General features: G+C 45.7%; 1 protein-coding gene across 2 annotated transcripts in view; it reads left to right on the forward strand.

Moving 5' to 3' along the window:
* Positions 1-9,604, forward strand: part of Rhbdd1 (rhomboid domain containing 1) — a 119,934-nt gene extending 110,330 nt beyond the window's left edge. The window contains exon 7 of one of the 2 annotated variants that reach the window (XM_008767250.4): positions 7,080-9,604. In XM_008767250.4, the coding sequence (XP_008765472.1) occupies positions 7,080-7,174 (95 nt within the window). In that variant the 3' untranslated portion in view covers positions 7,175-9,604. The remainder of the gene's footprint in view (positions 1-7,079) is intronic. The other variant, NM_001024891.1, reaches the window with a different exon arrangement.
* The last annotated feature ends 4,287 nt before the right edge of the window (positions 9,605-13,891 follow it).

A 13,891-nucleotide genomic window follows, 5' to 3' on the forward strand; every position in this document is an offset into this window, starting at 1 on the left:
CCATTGTTACTTATGGCCTCACATACATGTCCGAAGATGTGTACCCATTTCTCTGTCTCGTAGCCTCCTGTGTACTATTCACTGGGAGTGAGGGACACAACAGGCTTCTGTCCTTGGGGAGCCCATGGCTAGTTTTCTGGGAGATTGTATGTATCTGTCCAATGGATGTCCCTAAATGATTTCCAGAAATGAAACAAAAAGTCCAAAAGAACCAGAGAAGAAAAGGGCTTCCTGGAGGCAAGCAGTGTCTTTGAACCTCCAGCTTCAGCTTACGTGATTGGGTAAACCGAGGCCCCTCCAGAGTGGTAACAAAAAGCATTGTTAGGTTGAGGAAACATCAGAAGCTCCTAAAGCCTCAACTGTCTGTAGAAACTTTACAAACCATTCTGATTTGCTGAAACCCTTCACAGTAAACCACTAAGGGGATCAAAACTTGAAGAGATTTAAGACAGAGTTTCTAAACATTTTTACCTTGTACATTCTACATGAAAATCTTTTAACCATTTCTTTATAATAAATCTCTCATTGTAGTGAGTCCTTGTGAGAGCGGAACTCCGTTGTTCAGCTTTTAGTCTGCTGCTTCCCTCTTGTTCCTCCATGTTTCTGTAGGAAGTTAGACGTCCTCCGTGCTCTCAGAAACCGCAGTGAGCTACCAATGCTGGCTGGGTATAGCCGTGCCTCAGTCTTTCTCAAACGGGATATTAACTTCAGGCGGCACATTCAGGAGTCCTAAATAAGATCTGGCATTGTGGGAAGTTTTAAGGGGGCAAACGGCAGATGGTTCCCAGTGCTTTCAAATAGATCCAGTACCTTGGTCACCAATAAGACAATGACATCCTCCGATTTAGATTTTGGTGTTAACTGGCACAGCCATGCCTGTGGTACCAAGAGGAAAGGGGTCTTGAGTCCTGTATCTTTGGTAAATTACCTAAAATTCTACTGTCTCAATTCTTCACCTGTAAAAAGATGTAGGTCTGAGACACAGAACAATGTGGAAGACTTTCACAAATGTAAAGTTAAAAATGAAGGCCCTCAGATTGGCTTTTATGGATTCCTTTGTGGATGGTGTGGGTGAAAATAGACCTGTGTGTTAGAAATTAGCTCAGAAATAAGAGGCCGGGGAGAAGGGAGGGTAAGCCCGAGGAAAAGTGGGAGGTGAAGACTCCCAGGCAACCCAGAGGCTTCAAAGGAAAGGACATGGCTGTAAGGACCCAAGGATGACAAGATTAGAATATTTTAAACTTGATAAGACAAGAAAGGAGGACACATACCCTTCTGAGAGGAAGGGATGGGAGTACCTGAGTTCTGGACATTTGTATTTCTACATCTGTGTGTAGTTCCACACACTCAGGTCATAAAAATCGATCAAGTCATATACTCCCTAAAGAAGGATGTTAACACTTAGGTGGGCATGCAGCAGAGTTAAACTATATGCTGACATACATACATACATTCATATATATATATATATATATATATATATATATATCATCATGCGCCTGACAGTTTAATTTACTCAGTAGCTTCCTTGCCTTCCTTGCCTGCTGATCCCAATCCCCTGTGTCTAATGGCCACCACCTCAGCCATCTGATGGGAAGAGAACCGTATAACAGCAGAGCCACGCTGTTCTCCATCTCAGAGCTGTTCACACTGAGATCCCAGGTGTCAGTCAGTCAAGGTTTACGGTTGGCTTGATTGGTGGTTTGGCATGATGGAAATGTCAGCGTTGGACTGTCTGCTACCCTTCTTTCAAGCCCTCACGAAACGTGCATGTGAAAGTCACATGGTTTTAGGTGGACCCCAGGCCATTCTGACAAAGAAAGATCATATGGTAATTAAGGAACCCCAAAAGTAAAGTTGTACCTAGGCACCCATTCCTCTTCAAAGATCCTCTTTCTAAACTGTTGGAGCAGGGGAGTGGGGGAGGGGAGGGGTTAGGAGTTGGGGGAGAGGGTGGGGGGGCAGTTTCCTCCAGACCTTTCTGGTCCTTTTAAGTAAATGATTGAGCAACTGCACCTTCAGGAGCCTTTGCAGTTCTAATAAAGGAGCATTCTTGAAAGGGAGCATGGGGACCATGCCGCTGCCTTCGTTCCTCGACAGATATGCCACAGACTGCTAGAGGTTTGTTTAGTTTCTAACCCCTCCCCTTTTTTTCCTGCCCAGCCCTCTAATTTAAGGAGAAGATATGATCCCATCCCATGACTTCACGGTTGTATAATTTGGATGGGGTGAGTGCTTGGCTCATGTGCAGAAAACTAAACACCCCTGTTTACACGAGTGGTGAACAGTAGGGAAGTGGCTGTCAGCTCTCAGCCTTCTTCAGCAATTCTTATCTGGAGAAAATTGCTTCCCTTTCTTTAGCCATAAAACATACCGGTTACTGCATTATACATAAGGGTAGAAAACTGACATTTTTCCATCAAGAACCACAAATCAATAAATCGTATGATCTCACTTCTGGTGCTGTAATCGAGCTAAGTCTTAAACTGAGCAGTGCTCCTGGGCCCTCTGAAGCATGCCTACTGTCTCTGTGAGTAAGATTGGGGTCTGACCTCCATTTACAGGGACACAGGGTGGGTGCCATAAATACTAATATTCCTTGCTAGGCCCTTCAGAGCAGGACCATGTCATCCAGGCCTGTCATTGGCCAATGTGTGGTTTAACGAAATAGAAGAAAGGTCTGTACTGGACACTTGGACTTTCCCAACAGCCCAAAGGCTCCTCCATGTTCCAAAAACTGCCCAGTGAAGTATGTTAGCTACCCTTTGCTATTCATTGCCTAGAAAGCAAGGTTTTAGTAGCTAACAACTCCATGCATCTACAAACCACTGCTGACTGGACTCTTCCTTAAGAGGTTACTAATCGGGCATGAACAGATGCTTCAGCAGTTAGAGTACTGGCTGCTCGTCCAGAGGACCCAGATTCAATTCCCAACACCCACATGGCAACTTACAATTGTCTGTAACTGCAGTTCCAAGGATCTGCCACTCTTGCACAAGCATGCATGCAGGCAAGACATCGGTGCACATAGGTTAACTTTTTTCAATTTTTTAAAGTTAACTAATCTCGAGATTTCATTTTGTGCAAATCTATGGCTTTAGTTCTCTTCAAACACAGACATTCAGTATGATCCATGATGGCATTGGGGAAGTAACAGGTGGCTATTACATGCTGCTAAGTGATATATAAGTACCATCCTTTCCTCTGAACGGTCTCGTGGGGGAGCCGCCCTACCATCCCATTTCATAAACTAGGAGACATAAGGGAAGCTTATGTAACTATAAAGACATGTAGCTATAAATCACCGGTTCTCCATCAACTTTCCTGATGCTGTGACCCTTTAACACAGCTGCTCGTGTTGGGGTGGCCCCCAGCCATAAGATGACTTTGTTACTACTTCATAACTGTACTTTTGCTACTGTTAAGAATTGTAATGTAAATGTCTGATATGCAGGATATCTGATACGAGATTCATGACCCTCATGTTGAGAACAGCTGCAATCAATAAGAGAGTAAGGACCCTGTGACACTGTTACCTTCCAGAGCAGTGGAAGGCCAGCAGCCCTCTTGGTCAGCAGCTCTCCTCACACAAGAACCAACCAGGGCCTGCTTCATGAAGTGTCTTATATGGAGCATGTCCACGAATCCCTGCAGACCCAGGCAGTCCTCTAGAATCTCCACTAGCATGTTACCTTTATGAAAATGGAGACATCTTCCACCCATATGAAGCCAGCCCAGGCCCTGTGCTCTGTACCTAAGAAATGTGAGCTTATATGAGAGGTCGAGATGCTTTGAGACATGTCCGCAGGACCCTGAACTCTCAGAGAGAGAACAGTAATGGATGGTGGGAAACACAGAAATGTTCTTAAAAATCAATGCAAAGGAAGGAACTGGACGGCAGAGTGGAGCAGCGCCTTGTCCCTGGCACCGTGCTGACCCACGGTGCACATACAGCAAGTAGCAGGTAAATGATAGACTGACACCTGACTTAAAAATTCCTCTCAGAATATCAGAGGTTTGTTTACATTTGAAAACTGCTTAAAAAAAATAAGTAGGATCAAGAGTGGTATAGTGTTTGGATCCTGAAACAAACAATTCAGATAGTGAGGTAGCTTTACTGTTACCTGAAACTGAGTCTGAAGGGTTTTTAAAAATCCACAGAACGTGAAGCCTGAGTTGATGCTGTGGTGCTGATCACTGTGCTCTTCTTATAGAACCAACCTACTCTGGTTTGCATTGGAATTCAGTAAAACATGAGGTGGTATTTTAGGCCTGTGTGTTTGCTATTAGCTAAGACTCATGAGCGTTGCAGGCTTAGAATGGACTTCCCTGGTCTTCTGTGTTCACATAGCGGTGAGTCCACATGGCCATGAAGAGAAGCAGGTCAGACATGGTGAGAAGGCATGGTGTTTAACTTGTCCAGTGGTTCAGAAGTGATGGCAGTTGGGTAGGTTGTAAGAGGTCAGAAAACCTTGGCTCCTTCTGTACTGGCCAAGTGACCTGAGTGGTCTTGCTAACATGTCAGTGTCTTTTAGTTGGCCCATCTGTGGAACTAGGATGGCAAGATTGGGAACAGAAGCTGTGTGAAACAGGAGCCCTTCAGAGGGCTCTATAAATGGAGTAACTTTCATAACCCTGAGTAGATAGGGATGGGAGCCCTTTCTTCAGCATGTGACACTTCTTCTGTTGGCTAAGCCTTGGTTATCCTTGAATGCCCTGCAAATGGGTCTAGAGAGAGGGGGAAGAGGGGAAGGGAGGAAGAGAAGAGAGGAGAAGGGAGGGGAGGGGAGAGCACTGGACCTGTGAAACCCTCATCCTCTGCCCCTAACTCTTTGTTCTTCTTTCCATCATGAGAGCATTAGTCTTCCCAAAGGCAATAATGGATCCTCCCATAGAAACACAGCAGAGAACACTGATTTCCTTGAAGAGTCTGAGGACTTCTCACTTGGACTGGTTTGTGGCCTGTGGCCTGGTGGCAGCTTTGCCACGTTGAAGCTACTCATTCTAGTCGAGTCCTTGGCTGTCAGAAATTGATTGGCCTGTGTTCATAAGTGCAATTAAGAATTCCCTGTTAAAAAGCAGCCATAAACAGCCAAGTAGGATTTGGATCTGATTACATGAAGCAATTTTAAGCAATAAACTCGTGTTGATTTGATTCATGTATTTGCCATTTCAAAAAATGCACCATTTTGAACAAAGACAAATTCCTTTATAAAGACAGCAAAACTGTATCCTGTGAAACTGTGAATCTTGAAGATTTGTAAACTATTTATGGCGAAAGTTCTTCAGTATATTTATCCTCTGTCATCTTTCATCTAGGTTAAGAGAGTGACATATGTTTTTGCTGTACTAAAAGGCCTTGAAGTAACGGTTCATTATCGGGGTGAATATGGGGTGCATGACCTTTCCTATTGAGTTTAGTTGTTCGAGTCAAGAATATGCAGGCTTAAGAGGTCATTGTCTAGTATCTCAACAGGAGAGGACCATTGGAAGTAAGCATTGGGATCCCTTGAACAATACAGACACAAAATCATACAAGTGTCTTGACTTCCTTTTGTGAATTTCTCTTTGACAACTAAAATTCCAGTCGTGGACTGAAGTGACTCTTAAAGCCCTGACTTCAGAAATCTGTTTCTCTGATTTCTCTGATACCTCACTATAGCTGTGATAACCACCCGCTTTGTCAGTCTGAACATAAATGAGATGTCTTAGGGAAAAAGAAACCCATTTGTGGAGAATGAGCAAGAAGGATTGATTATGCGCCCACTTGCTTTCATTCAGAGGGAACAGTTGTCCTTCTCACCGTGCTATCTGGACAGTGAGTCCAAAGCCTTAGCTCCCTGAATCAGCCTTGTCAGCCTTGAGTTATGACGGATGATGTCTGTTATGACAGACCCCTCTGGAAGTCATAAGCAAGCACTGTAAGACCCTATTTATTTCACAGCAGCTATGTATTTAGGACTGATCCAGGTCCCCAGGGGTGAGAGGTATCAGAGATGTCCCCTACCACCCCGAGAGCTTCTGTCCCTGATAGGAGGGAGCAGAGGTGCACACAGATGCCCAACATTATCTGGCAGAACGGGGCAGCTATGGAATGAGAACAATTAACAGAATGGCTGATGGCTAAAAGGTTGGTATTAGGGGAGGACTTCAGGGCTGACCTGGTATTGAAAGAGGGAATGAGACTTTGGTGCTATAGGTAGTGAAGGAAAGATTCACAGCCAGTTAACAGGGTTCACGGAGCCAGGAGTAAAACGGCATGGCACTTTGGTGGCACCTACTTGCCTGTGTCCAACAGAGGGTATGACAGATCAAAGGTATCTAAGATCAAAGACCATGGACGTCTCTTTCAAAGCATGCATCCACATACCAACTGACATGCCTATACTCTCACAGCCTGCATTCTGAGTATGTCTGCAGGCTGAAGAGCCTCCCTCTCAGTCATGTGACCTGTAACTGTTGTGCTTATATTGTGTGTCCACTAGCCAAGTGTGTGTGTGTCAGGGTCACGGCGCAATGAGTTGATTGAGACGTTGTGTTATGCCGACCACTGGGTCCGTTAACTCTGCTCCTGGTCTCCATTGTGTGCTGCCCTTCACCTCCACAGAGGTGGGGCTCTCGTGGCTCAGCCAGGCATGCTTCTGATGCCCAGACTGGCAGTCCCAGCCGTTTACAGGGATTCCTCCAGGGGAGGCCAGCCGACATAGTCAGGAGTGGGCTCTGGAGGAGGTAGCTGAGTCGGTCATAAAAGATGAAAGCAGCCCTTGAGACACGTGGCAGGTTAAACAATGGAAGTCATGGAGCGTGGTAGAACAACACCGTCAGCGTGGACTGTATCACGCTGAGACTGAGTCAAATGAAGTTCACGGACTGAACCACGCTAAAAATGTGTACTTTGTGTTGAAATTAGTATTGACAGCTAAAGTTGAAAAATGTTATGTGTCTTTTTAATGTTGAAATAAAGATGACATCAAAAACAGCTGGTTTTCTTCTTGGACTCCTACGGAACACAGTACCTTGTAAATGTCACCACGATGGATAGGCGGTGTGTGATTTCCCTTTTTGCTTTCTCACTGCAGGAAATACCAGAAATGGCCCAATACCGTATGGGTTCCGGCTCCCGCCAGAAGAAGAAATGAGGAGACAGCGTCTTCACAGATTTGATGGCCAGTGATGTGGTACCACGCAGGGGAAGGCGCGTTCCAGCTGTGTGATTGGAGCCCATTCACTTTACCCCTCAACCCCCTGATTGGTTTTAAACAAAAGAAGAGCGCACCGTTACTGTTGCAGATCACTCATGGCTGCCGGGAATGAAGCGGTCCCAGGCCCCTGTGTGCGCAAACGCACAGGCCCAGCTGACACGTCTGGAAACCAGGCTTGTCCCACGAAGCCCACAGCTTTCCCAGAATGGCCTGTCTAGCCCCGTACCCTCTCCTAACCCGAAGATCACCTCTTCAGTTGGGACCACTGTCCACTTTTCTCTCCTTCCCTCCAGACTCAGTGGCTCGTCCACACTGTGGTGGAGACTGGACCCTTGATAGGAAGTGGGTTATTTATTTCACCGGGTGAGTGGATCGGCCCTCTCTCTGCCGGCCATGCCAGGCGCTCGGCTTAGCAGGAGGGGCAGTGCTGCTCCGCGGTCCTCCGGGCATATTTCCAGGATGCTGTAGGAAGGATGTGGCTACCTTCCCAAGATGTTCCCCTCTCCTTCATGCCCCTCGGGGTGCTCAGGCTGCTAAGTCTGCCTGATGTTCACAGCTCCTGCCTTATTCCACAGGTAGAATGTCTGACTGGAGGGGAATAAGAAAGATCTAAGGTAGGGAAAACCTACTCGCTCTTTAGATATCATGCAGCACCAGCAGATCCGAGCCACCCCTCCGGGAGCAGTAGATAAGACTTGTTTAACTGCTCCGCAGAGCGGCAGCAGGTGCCACACACACAGCAAAGTGGAGGTGTTGAGTGGGGCTCTCACAGGGAGCTCCCCTTGCCGCAAGTATTTTTTTTTTCTTCAAAAAAGTGCCTTCTCACCGGCCACTATGGCTGCGGTTTGTCATAAACAAGTGTCTGAAAACTGCCCCAGGGAAGTGCGGTGTTTTAGACACAAATTGTCCGAGTCACTTAAGGCATTTCTGTTTCTTGTGTTCTAAGAATAAAAAGGCAAAGACAGGGTCACCACGGCTTCGCAGTCGGGGAGCGTTTAGTTTAAAGGGAGTTAGGAGCAACCAATGGCGCTCCAACTTGAACTCCTCTTTCATGTGTAGCTTCCAGTGAGAGCAGGTGTAGGCAGGCTTTCCTACGCACAACACAGACACCTGGGAAAGGATGCTAACTACTGGTGATGCCGATTAGCTTTTGGGGGCAGACACGTAAGACCGGACTTTTTGTTTACAGTTTTATATTCTATTTTTTAGAATGTGTGTGTGAGTGTCTGCTGCTTTCAGAAGATTAATCTATACAATAAATCAAGAAACATGTAGCCAATAAAACAAACTTTAAGCGAAGTACTATGTCCATTAAGAAAATTCATAGGCTTGGGCATGGGGGCACACATTTTTAATCCCAGCACTCAGGATTCAGGGGGAGGAGGATCTCTTGAGTTCAAAGACAGCCTGGTGTGCTACATATGGAGTTCTAAGCCAGCCAGAATGCATACACACACCCTAAACACCAAGACACTGTCCCGAAGAAAGAGGGAGGAAGAGAGGGAGGAAGAAGGGAGAAGATGAAGGAAGGAAAGAAATTCACAGTATATAAAGTACAAACAAGTGCTCAGCTTTAAAAGGTGCCCAACACTGACATTTTGATGCTATTAAGGTCCATTGTGTGCATTTGACACATCTGGTGCACGCCAGCTGTGCAGCTCCACGTCTGCTTGTTAATAAGGATCCACCTGGAATGTCTTTAGCACGTGCCTATGAGTGGGCTAAGTAAATCCATGGAGTCGAAGAGCATTAGACAGGCTGTCCAGACGACGATGCCTGAGCGAGCACCTTAGTGTAATTTGTAATGGGTGGGAAGCCACAGCCATGATGTTATAAATTATGCCGGTGAGCCGGCTACCTCCAAACACATTTAAATTATAATGGTCAAGGTAAATTATTCCTGGCTCTCAAGCTACACTTTTGACTTCCACACCACAATGAGAAATAACCCTTCCCCTACTTGCCACCTTTGGACAGCACCTGGAAATCCTGCCCTAACACTCTCATGTCACTATTCTTATTTGAGCCTTCCTACACCAGATCATGTCTGTGTATGATGTGGTTCTGAATGGCCCTAGAACCTAGACCTTCCCGGTCTCCCTCCCTCCACACTCTAAAGGCCCAGTAACTATTATTTTCCCACCAAAGTTACCGTTCAGTTGTAGTGGAATCCCGCTAGCTTGTACATACAGCTTGAGTGCAATAACAGTACCTGGTTGCTTTGCTTCACTGGTTGGACAAAGACACTGAAATCCCAATCTTGGATGGTGCAGTTATAATATGCACTTTTTATTTATGGAGTAAAATGTCACCAAATGTTTGTTGCAGATGTGGGAAAAGTCATTTTAGGGATAAGTGAAAACCACATGTCTTCCAGAATAAAGATGGTCTGGAAATGATAATAATTGCGTTGATCGAGTCACGGGTTCGCCTGTAGCCAGTGCTTACTGTTCTGGGTCTGAGATTCTTCGCTTTGTTCGCTGTTTTGTTTGTGTTTGCCCCATCCACAATAAAGAATGCTCGAAGTTATGTCAACAAACTGGAAGTGGTCTAAGAAAGAGTAGCAGAAGCTAATTGCTTCCAACAGAGAGCAAACACCAAGAGCCAGTTTTTAAGTTTGGTTCTTTATTAGCAACTGTCTTTTCTGTCCAGTTCCCACAATTTAGTGTGGTCAGTCAACCTAGCAAATCTCTTCCTTCCGAATCTTCTCCTGGTTCTCAAGAGGAAGAACTAGTTAAAATTGCCTCCTCTTGATGACTTTCCAAGTGTTGCCTATGATTTGCAAAGTTGCTCATAAGAGTGCCTGCTGCTGAGGCTGTAACTAAGCCGTAGATGGCTGACTAGCCTTCATAGTACCTGGCCCAGGGAGTTGGCTATGGAGTGACAGAGGTGACCCCGCCACATACACTGGACCTCTCTTAGAAGCTGGTGTTCAACAAAGAAATGCATTCAATTACTCATAAGTATACCATTGATCACTCAGAAATTTTCTAACCTAATTCCCACTGCCCCAACTCTCCTTCCTTCTGCAGTATTTTAGAATCATAAACTCTAAGCTTGGAAGGACCTTGAAGTCTTTCAATTCATTGCTTTGCTCAATACTTAAAATACCTCTTCACTCAACTCCAACTACTGTTGCCAGTTGGGCTTCCAGAACCCATTTTAGCAATACCACTCATCATCCCGGATATCTTTGATTGTTTGTCTGTTGACAAATGGTAAAGGTCAGAGCCATTAACCACAACGACTGGGCTCCCAGCCGCTCTGGACCTCAGCCCGTTTGTTCTTAACAGCGGCTCACACTGGTCTTACCATCCAGGCTGTGAAGTGCTTCTGATGCTGGGATCTTTTCAGTGTCGTGTAAGGAGCAGCATCTCCTCTCCTTCAGCGCCCTCTGCCTTCCTCATGCCGTTCCCTGGTTGAGGTCTTTCCTAGAGACCATAGCTCCCATCACAGACCTGCTGTTTACCCTGGGTATTTACTTCTTGGCATCCACATGTGACTTGGAGATACCGGCTGTGCCATGAGAGCACATCTTCCTGTCTAGGGCAGGAAGTGGGACTGTGGTCCTCTTGTCTGTCCCCACTGGGACTTCAGGAGTACATTGAAATCTCTGAACCAATCAAGACTTGCAGTGGAAGCTCATTCATGTCATGACAGGAAGTAAAGCAAACTGCTTCTCAAATTCATGAGTGTGACTGTGTGTGTGTGTGTGTGTGTGTGTGTGTGTGTGTGTGTGTGTGTGTGTGTGTGTACAGGTGCCCAGAGACACCAGGAGGGCATTCAATCCCCTGACACTCAACATGGATGCTGTGAACCAAATCCCAGTTCTCTAAACGAGCAGCCAGTGTTCTCAGCCACTTCTCCAACCTCCAGTATCATCACTTTAGTTTTTGAGGCAAGGTCTCTCACTGAAGCAGGCGTAGACTGTCTAGCCACAGTTCAGGAATCCACCTGACCCCACCCCACTCTGTATTAAATTAAAACATGCAGGACTGCTCCAAGCTTGATCGTACAAGGCTGTTGGGGACCCAAACTCAGATCATCATTCTTGTGCCATAAGCACTTGACCAACTGAGCCATCTTCTCAACATCTGGTTCTATGTACCTAAAGCAAACTGGCTTCTCTGAGCCCAAGGTGATATATCTTATCACCCACTTTGAAATATTCCCTATTTTTAACATGATTAAGCTGGGAATACCCGTGCCTAGCAGGGCACACTTGCAGTTTGGATATGAAATGTTCCCTCTGTTCACCGTCCCGGCTGCGGGCTGATACGTTGCAGGCTTGTGTTGCAAGCTTGTATCGCCGCTGAGAGGTGACGGGAATTTTCAGAGGTGGAGTAAGCCATTCCAGGCATGTGCTTGGGGGCTGTGTGCCTCAGCCAGGCTTGGTCTGTCTCGGTCTGTTTCTTAGCCGCTGTGAAGTGAGCAGCCTCTGCGACCTGTTCCCACCGTACGAGACTCCTCGTCACATCTCAGTTTATCCAGCCAAACGTGGACTGAAACCATATCCAAATAAACTAGCTTTACATTGTTTCTCTCAGACATTCGTCACAGCAATGAAAAACTCATAGCACAGGGAGGCTACAAGTAACACAGCCTTATGTTATCTAGCTCTGCAGTTGGCCTGCAAGCAACCTTGTAAGTAAGCAGTCTCATCTTGCCTGTGGTCTCATTTCTTTTCCCTACCCAACACTGAATGGAGAGCTATGCCTTACAGATCCTCAGAGTTTTACTTTTCCCAGCCCTGTCTCCCCGCCTTTGCAGATCACCCTGACTTTCCTCCTAAGCCAGTCCTAAGGGTAGACCAGCACGAGGATGCATCAAATCTCCCAGAATCCACATTCAAGCAGCCAGGCATCATGTTCGTAATCCCAGTGTTGAGGACACAGAAACAGATGGGTACCTGGAGCTCCCTAGCCAACAAGCTAGCCTACTTGGTGAGTTTCAGGCCAGTGAAGAAGCAGTCTCAAAAAGCAAGATGGTTCGTGTTAGATTTCAAACCTGGCTGAGGTACCTGTTTAACATACAAAAGATGCTGGCAGCCAGATTCTCCCTGTGTCTCTTAGTCCTTACCTATTACAGGGTCCTCCTGCTTGGCATACCCCCTGCCCTAAACAGTCCAGCCCAAGGAGCTGGGGCTGCTCTTCCCTATGTGATCCAACCATTTTGGTTAATCCCTATCTTTGTGCCTTTAGGTTTCCTGGCTTCTGCACCTGGTTCCCCTGCCCTCCTCCTCTCCCCTGCCCTCCCCTCTCCTAACATGGTCCATCTCAGTCTGATCATGTCTACTTTGGACTCTCCCAGATGTCCCTGCCTCTGGCTATGGTCGGCCACATAGCTGTAATAAGCTTTCTCGTCCACCATATCTATAAGCAGTCATTTTCTTTCCTTTTAATTTTTCTTCTCATTCAAATGGCACCTGAGGAACAGCCATTCACATACACATACATACTCACAACTTCGTACACGTGTCTGTACACAAGAGCGCATACACATGTAAGAGGAAACCCACTTTAGCTTAAAAGAAAATACATTCATCAACAACAGTGGTCTTAGAGGCCGCCACAAAATTTTATATATAATAAACCACATTGTATGTGACAACACAGCAAATATTTATGCGTCGCTAGTAGATCGGGCGTCTTGCCAAAGTTACGTGATAGAAATCTTTTACTCTAAAACCAGGGTTTAGAGAAACGGATGCAATTTAATGGGCATGTTTCACATTTTTCCAACGAATCATTAAATATTTAAGCACCATAAAATTCAAACATTTCACAGCGATGTGGCAGCCAGACATCCTGGTTTAAAATGCACTTCACAGAGTTCCTTGCAGATAGTAGCAGTGACAATTGCAGAATGCCAATTGTTTTTTAAATGGGGATTGATTGTTCCCTGCAGACCTTACTCATAACATCCCTGCAGGAAATTGGGGTACTTTCTGTGGTACAGTAACTTTGTGACTTGAAATAAAGAAGATGTTAAGAACTGATTAGGTATAAACAATTCTAATCAGTAATTTGTATGCTGTGAGAAGCAGCATGTAATTTTGTTGGGAGGGGAAGCAAGAAATAATTTTCATATTAAAATACCTTTTTTTACATAGAAGATGTGTCCATACTTGGTGAATGGGGACTGCGCTGCATTAGGTAGGTAATAACTTTAATTCTCAACATGAGTGTAATATCCTTCCTACCTTAGAAATGAGGGCAGTTTAGCGAAACTCGCCCATGGTAACGCAGCTCAAAGGGACGCAACTGGATTAAAATCTGGGTTCAACCCACTCACAAGTCCTCATGTTCCCACTGTTATTGTAGCCATACTAAATCAGAGAGGGACAACTGTTATTCCAGTGGGCTTGTAGAAACACGGGTCACAAAGGAGAATGGTCAGTTTTGTGGTGACCTGCAGGAAGTGCCAAGGAGACCCCGATGGAGTTCAGTTCCCATTAAGCCATTCTGCCGACTTTATCTAAGGGCTCGAAACACACAGACAGTGTAGAGGATGTTGGTGCCAAGAAGCCCTTACATCATGAGACGATACAGATTGCGGCTTGAGTCATCATGTCATTTCAGAAAAAGGATCTTCTTGCTGCCAACAAACCTAGGAATGGATCTCCTCATCGCTGAACTTTCAGTTCATAGAGAAATAATTAACGGTGGAGGGAAGAAGGATCAATGCTT

This window comes from Rattus norvegicus, chromosome 9 (genome assembly GCF_036323735.1).
Source record: "Rattus norvegicus strain BN/NHsdMcwi chromosome 9, GRCr8, whole genome shotgun sequence".
NCBI lineage: Eukaryota > Metazoa > Chordata > Mammalia > Rodentia > Muridae > Rattus > Rattus norvegicus.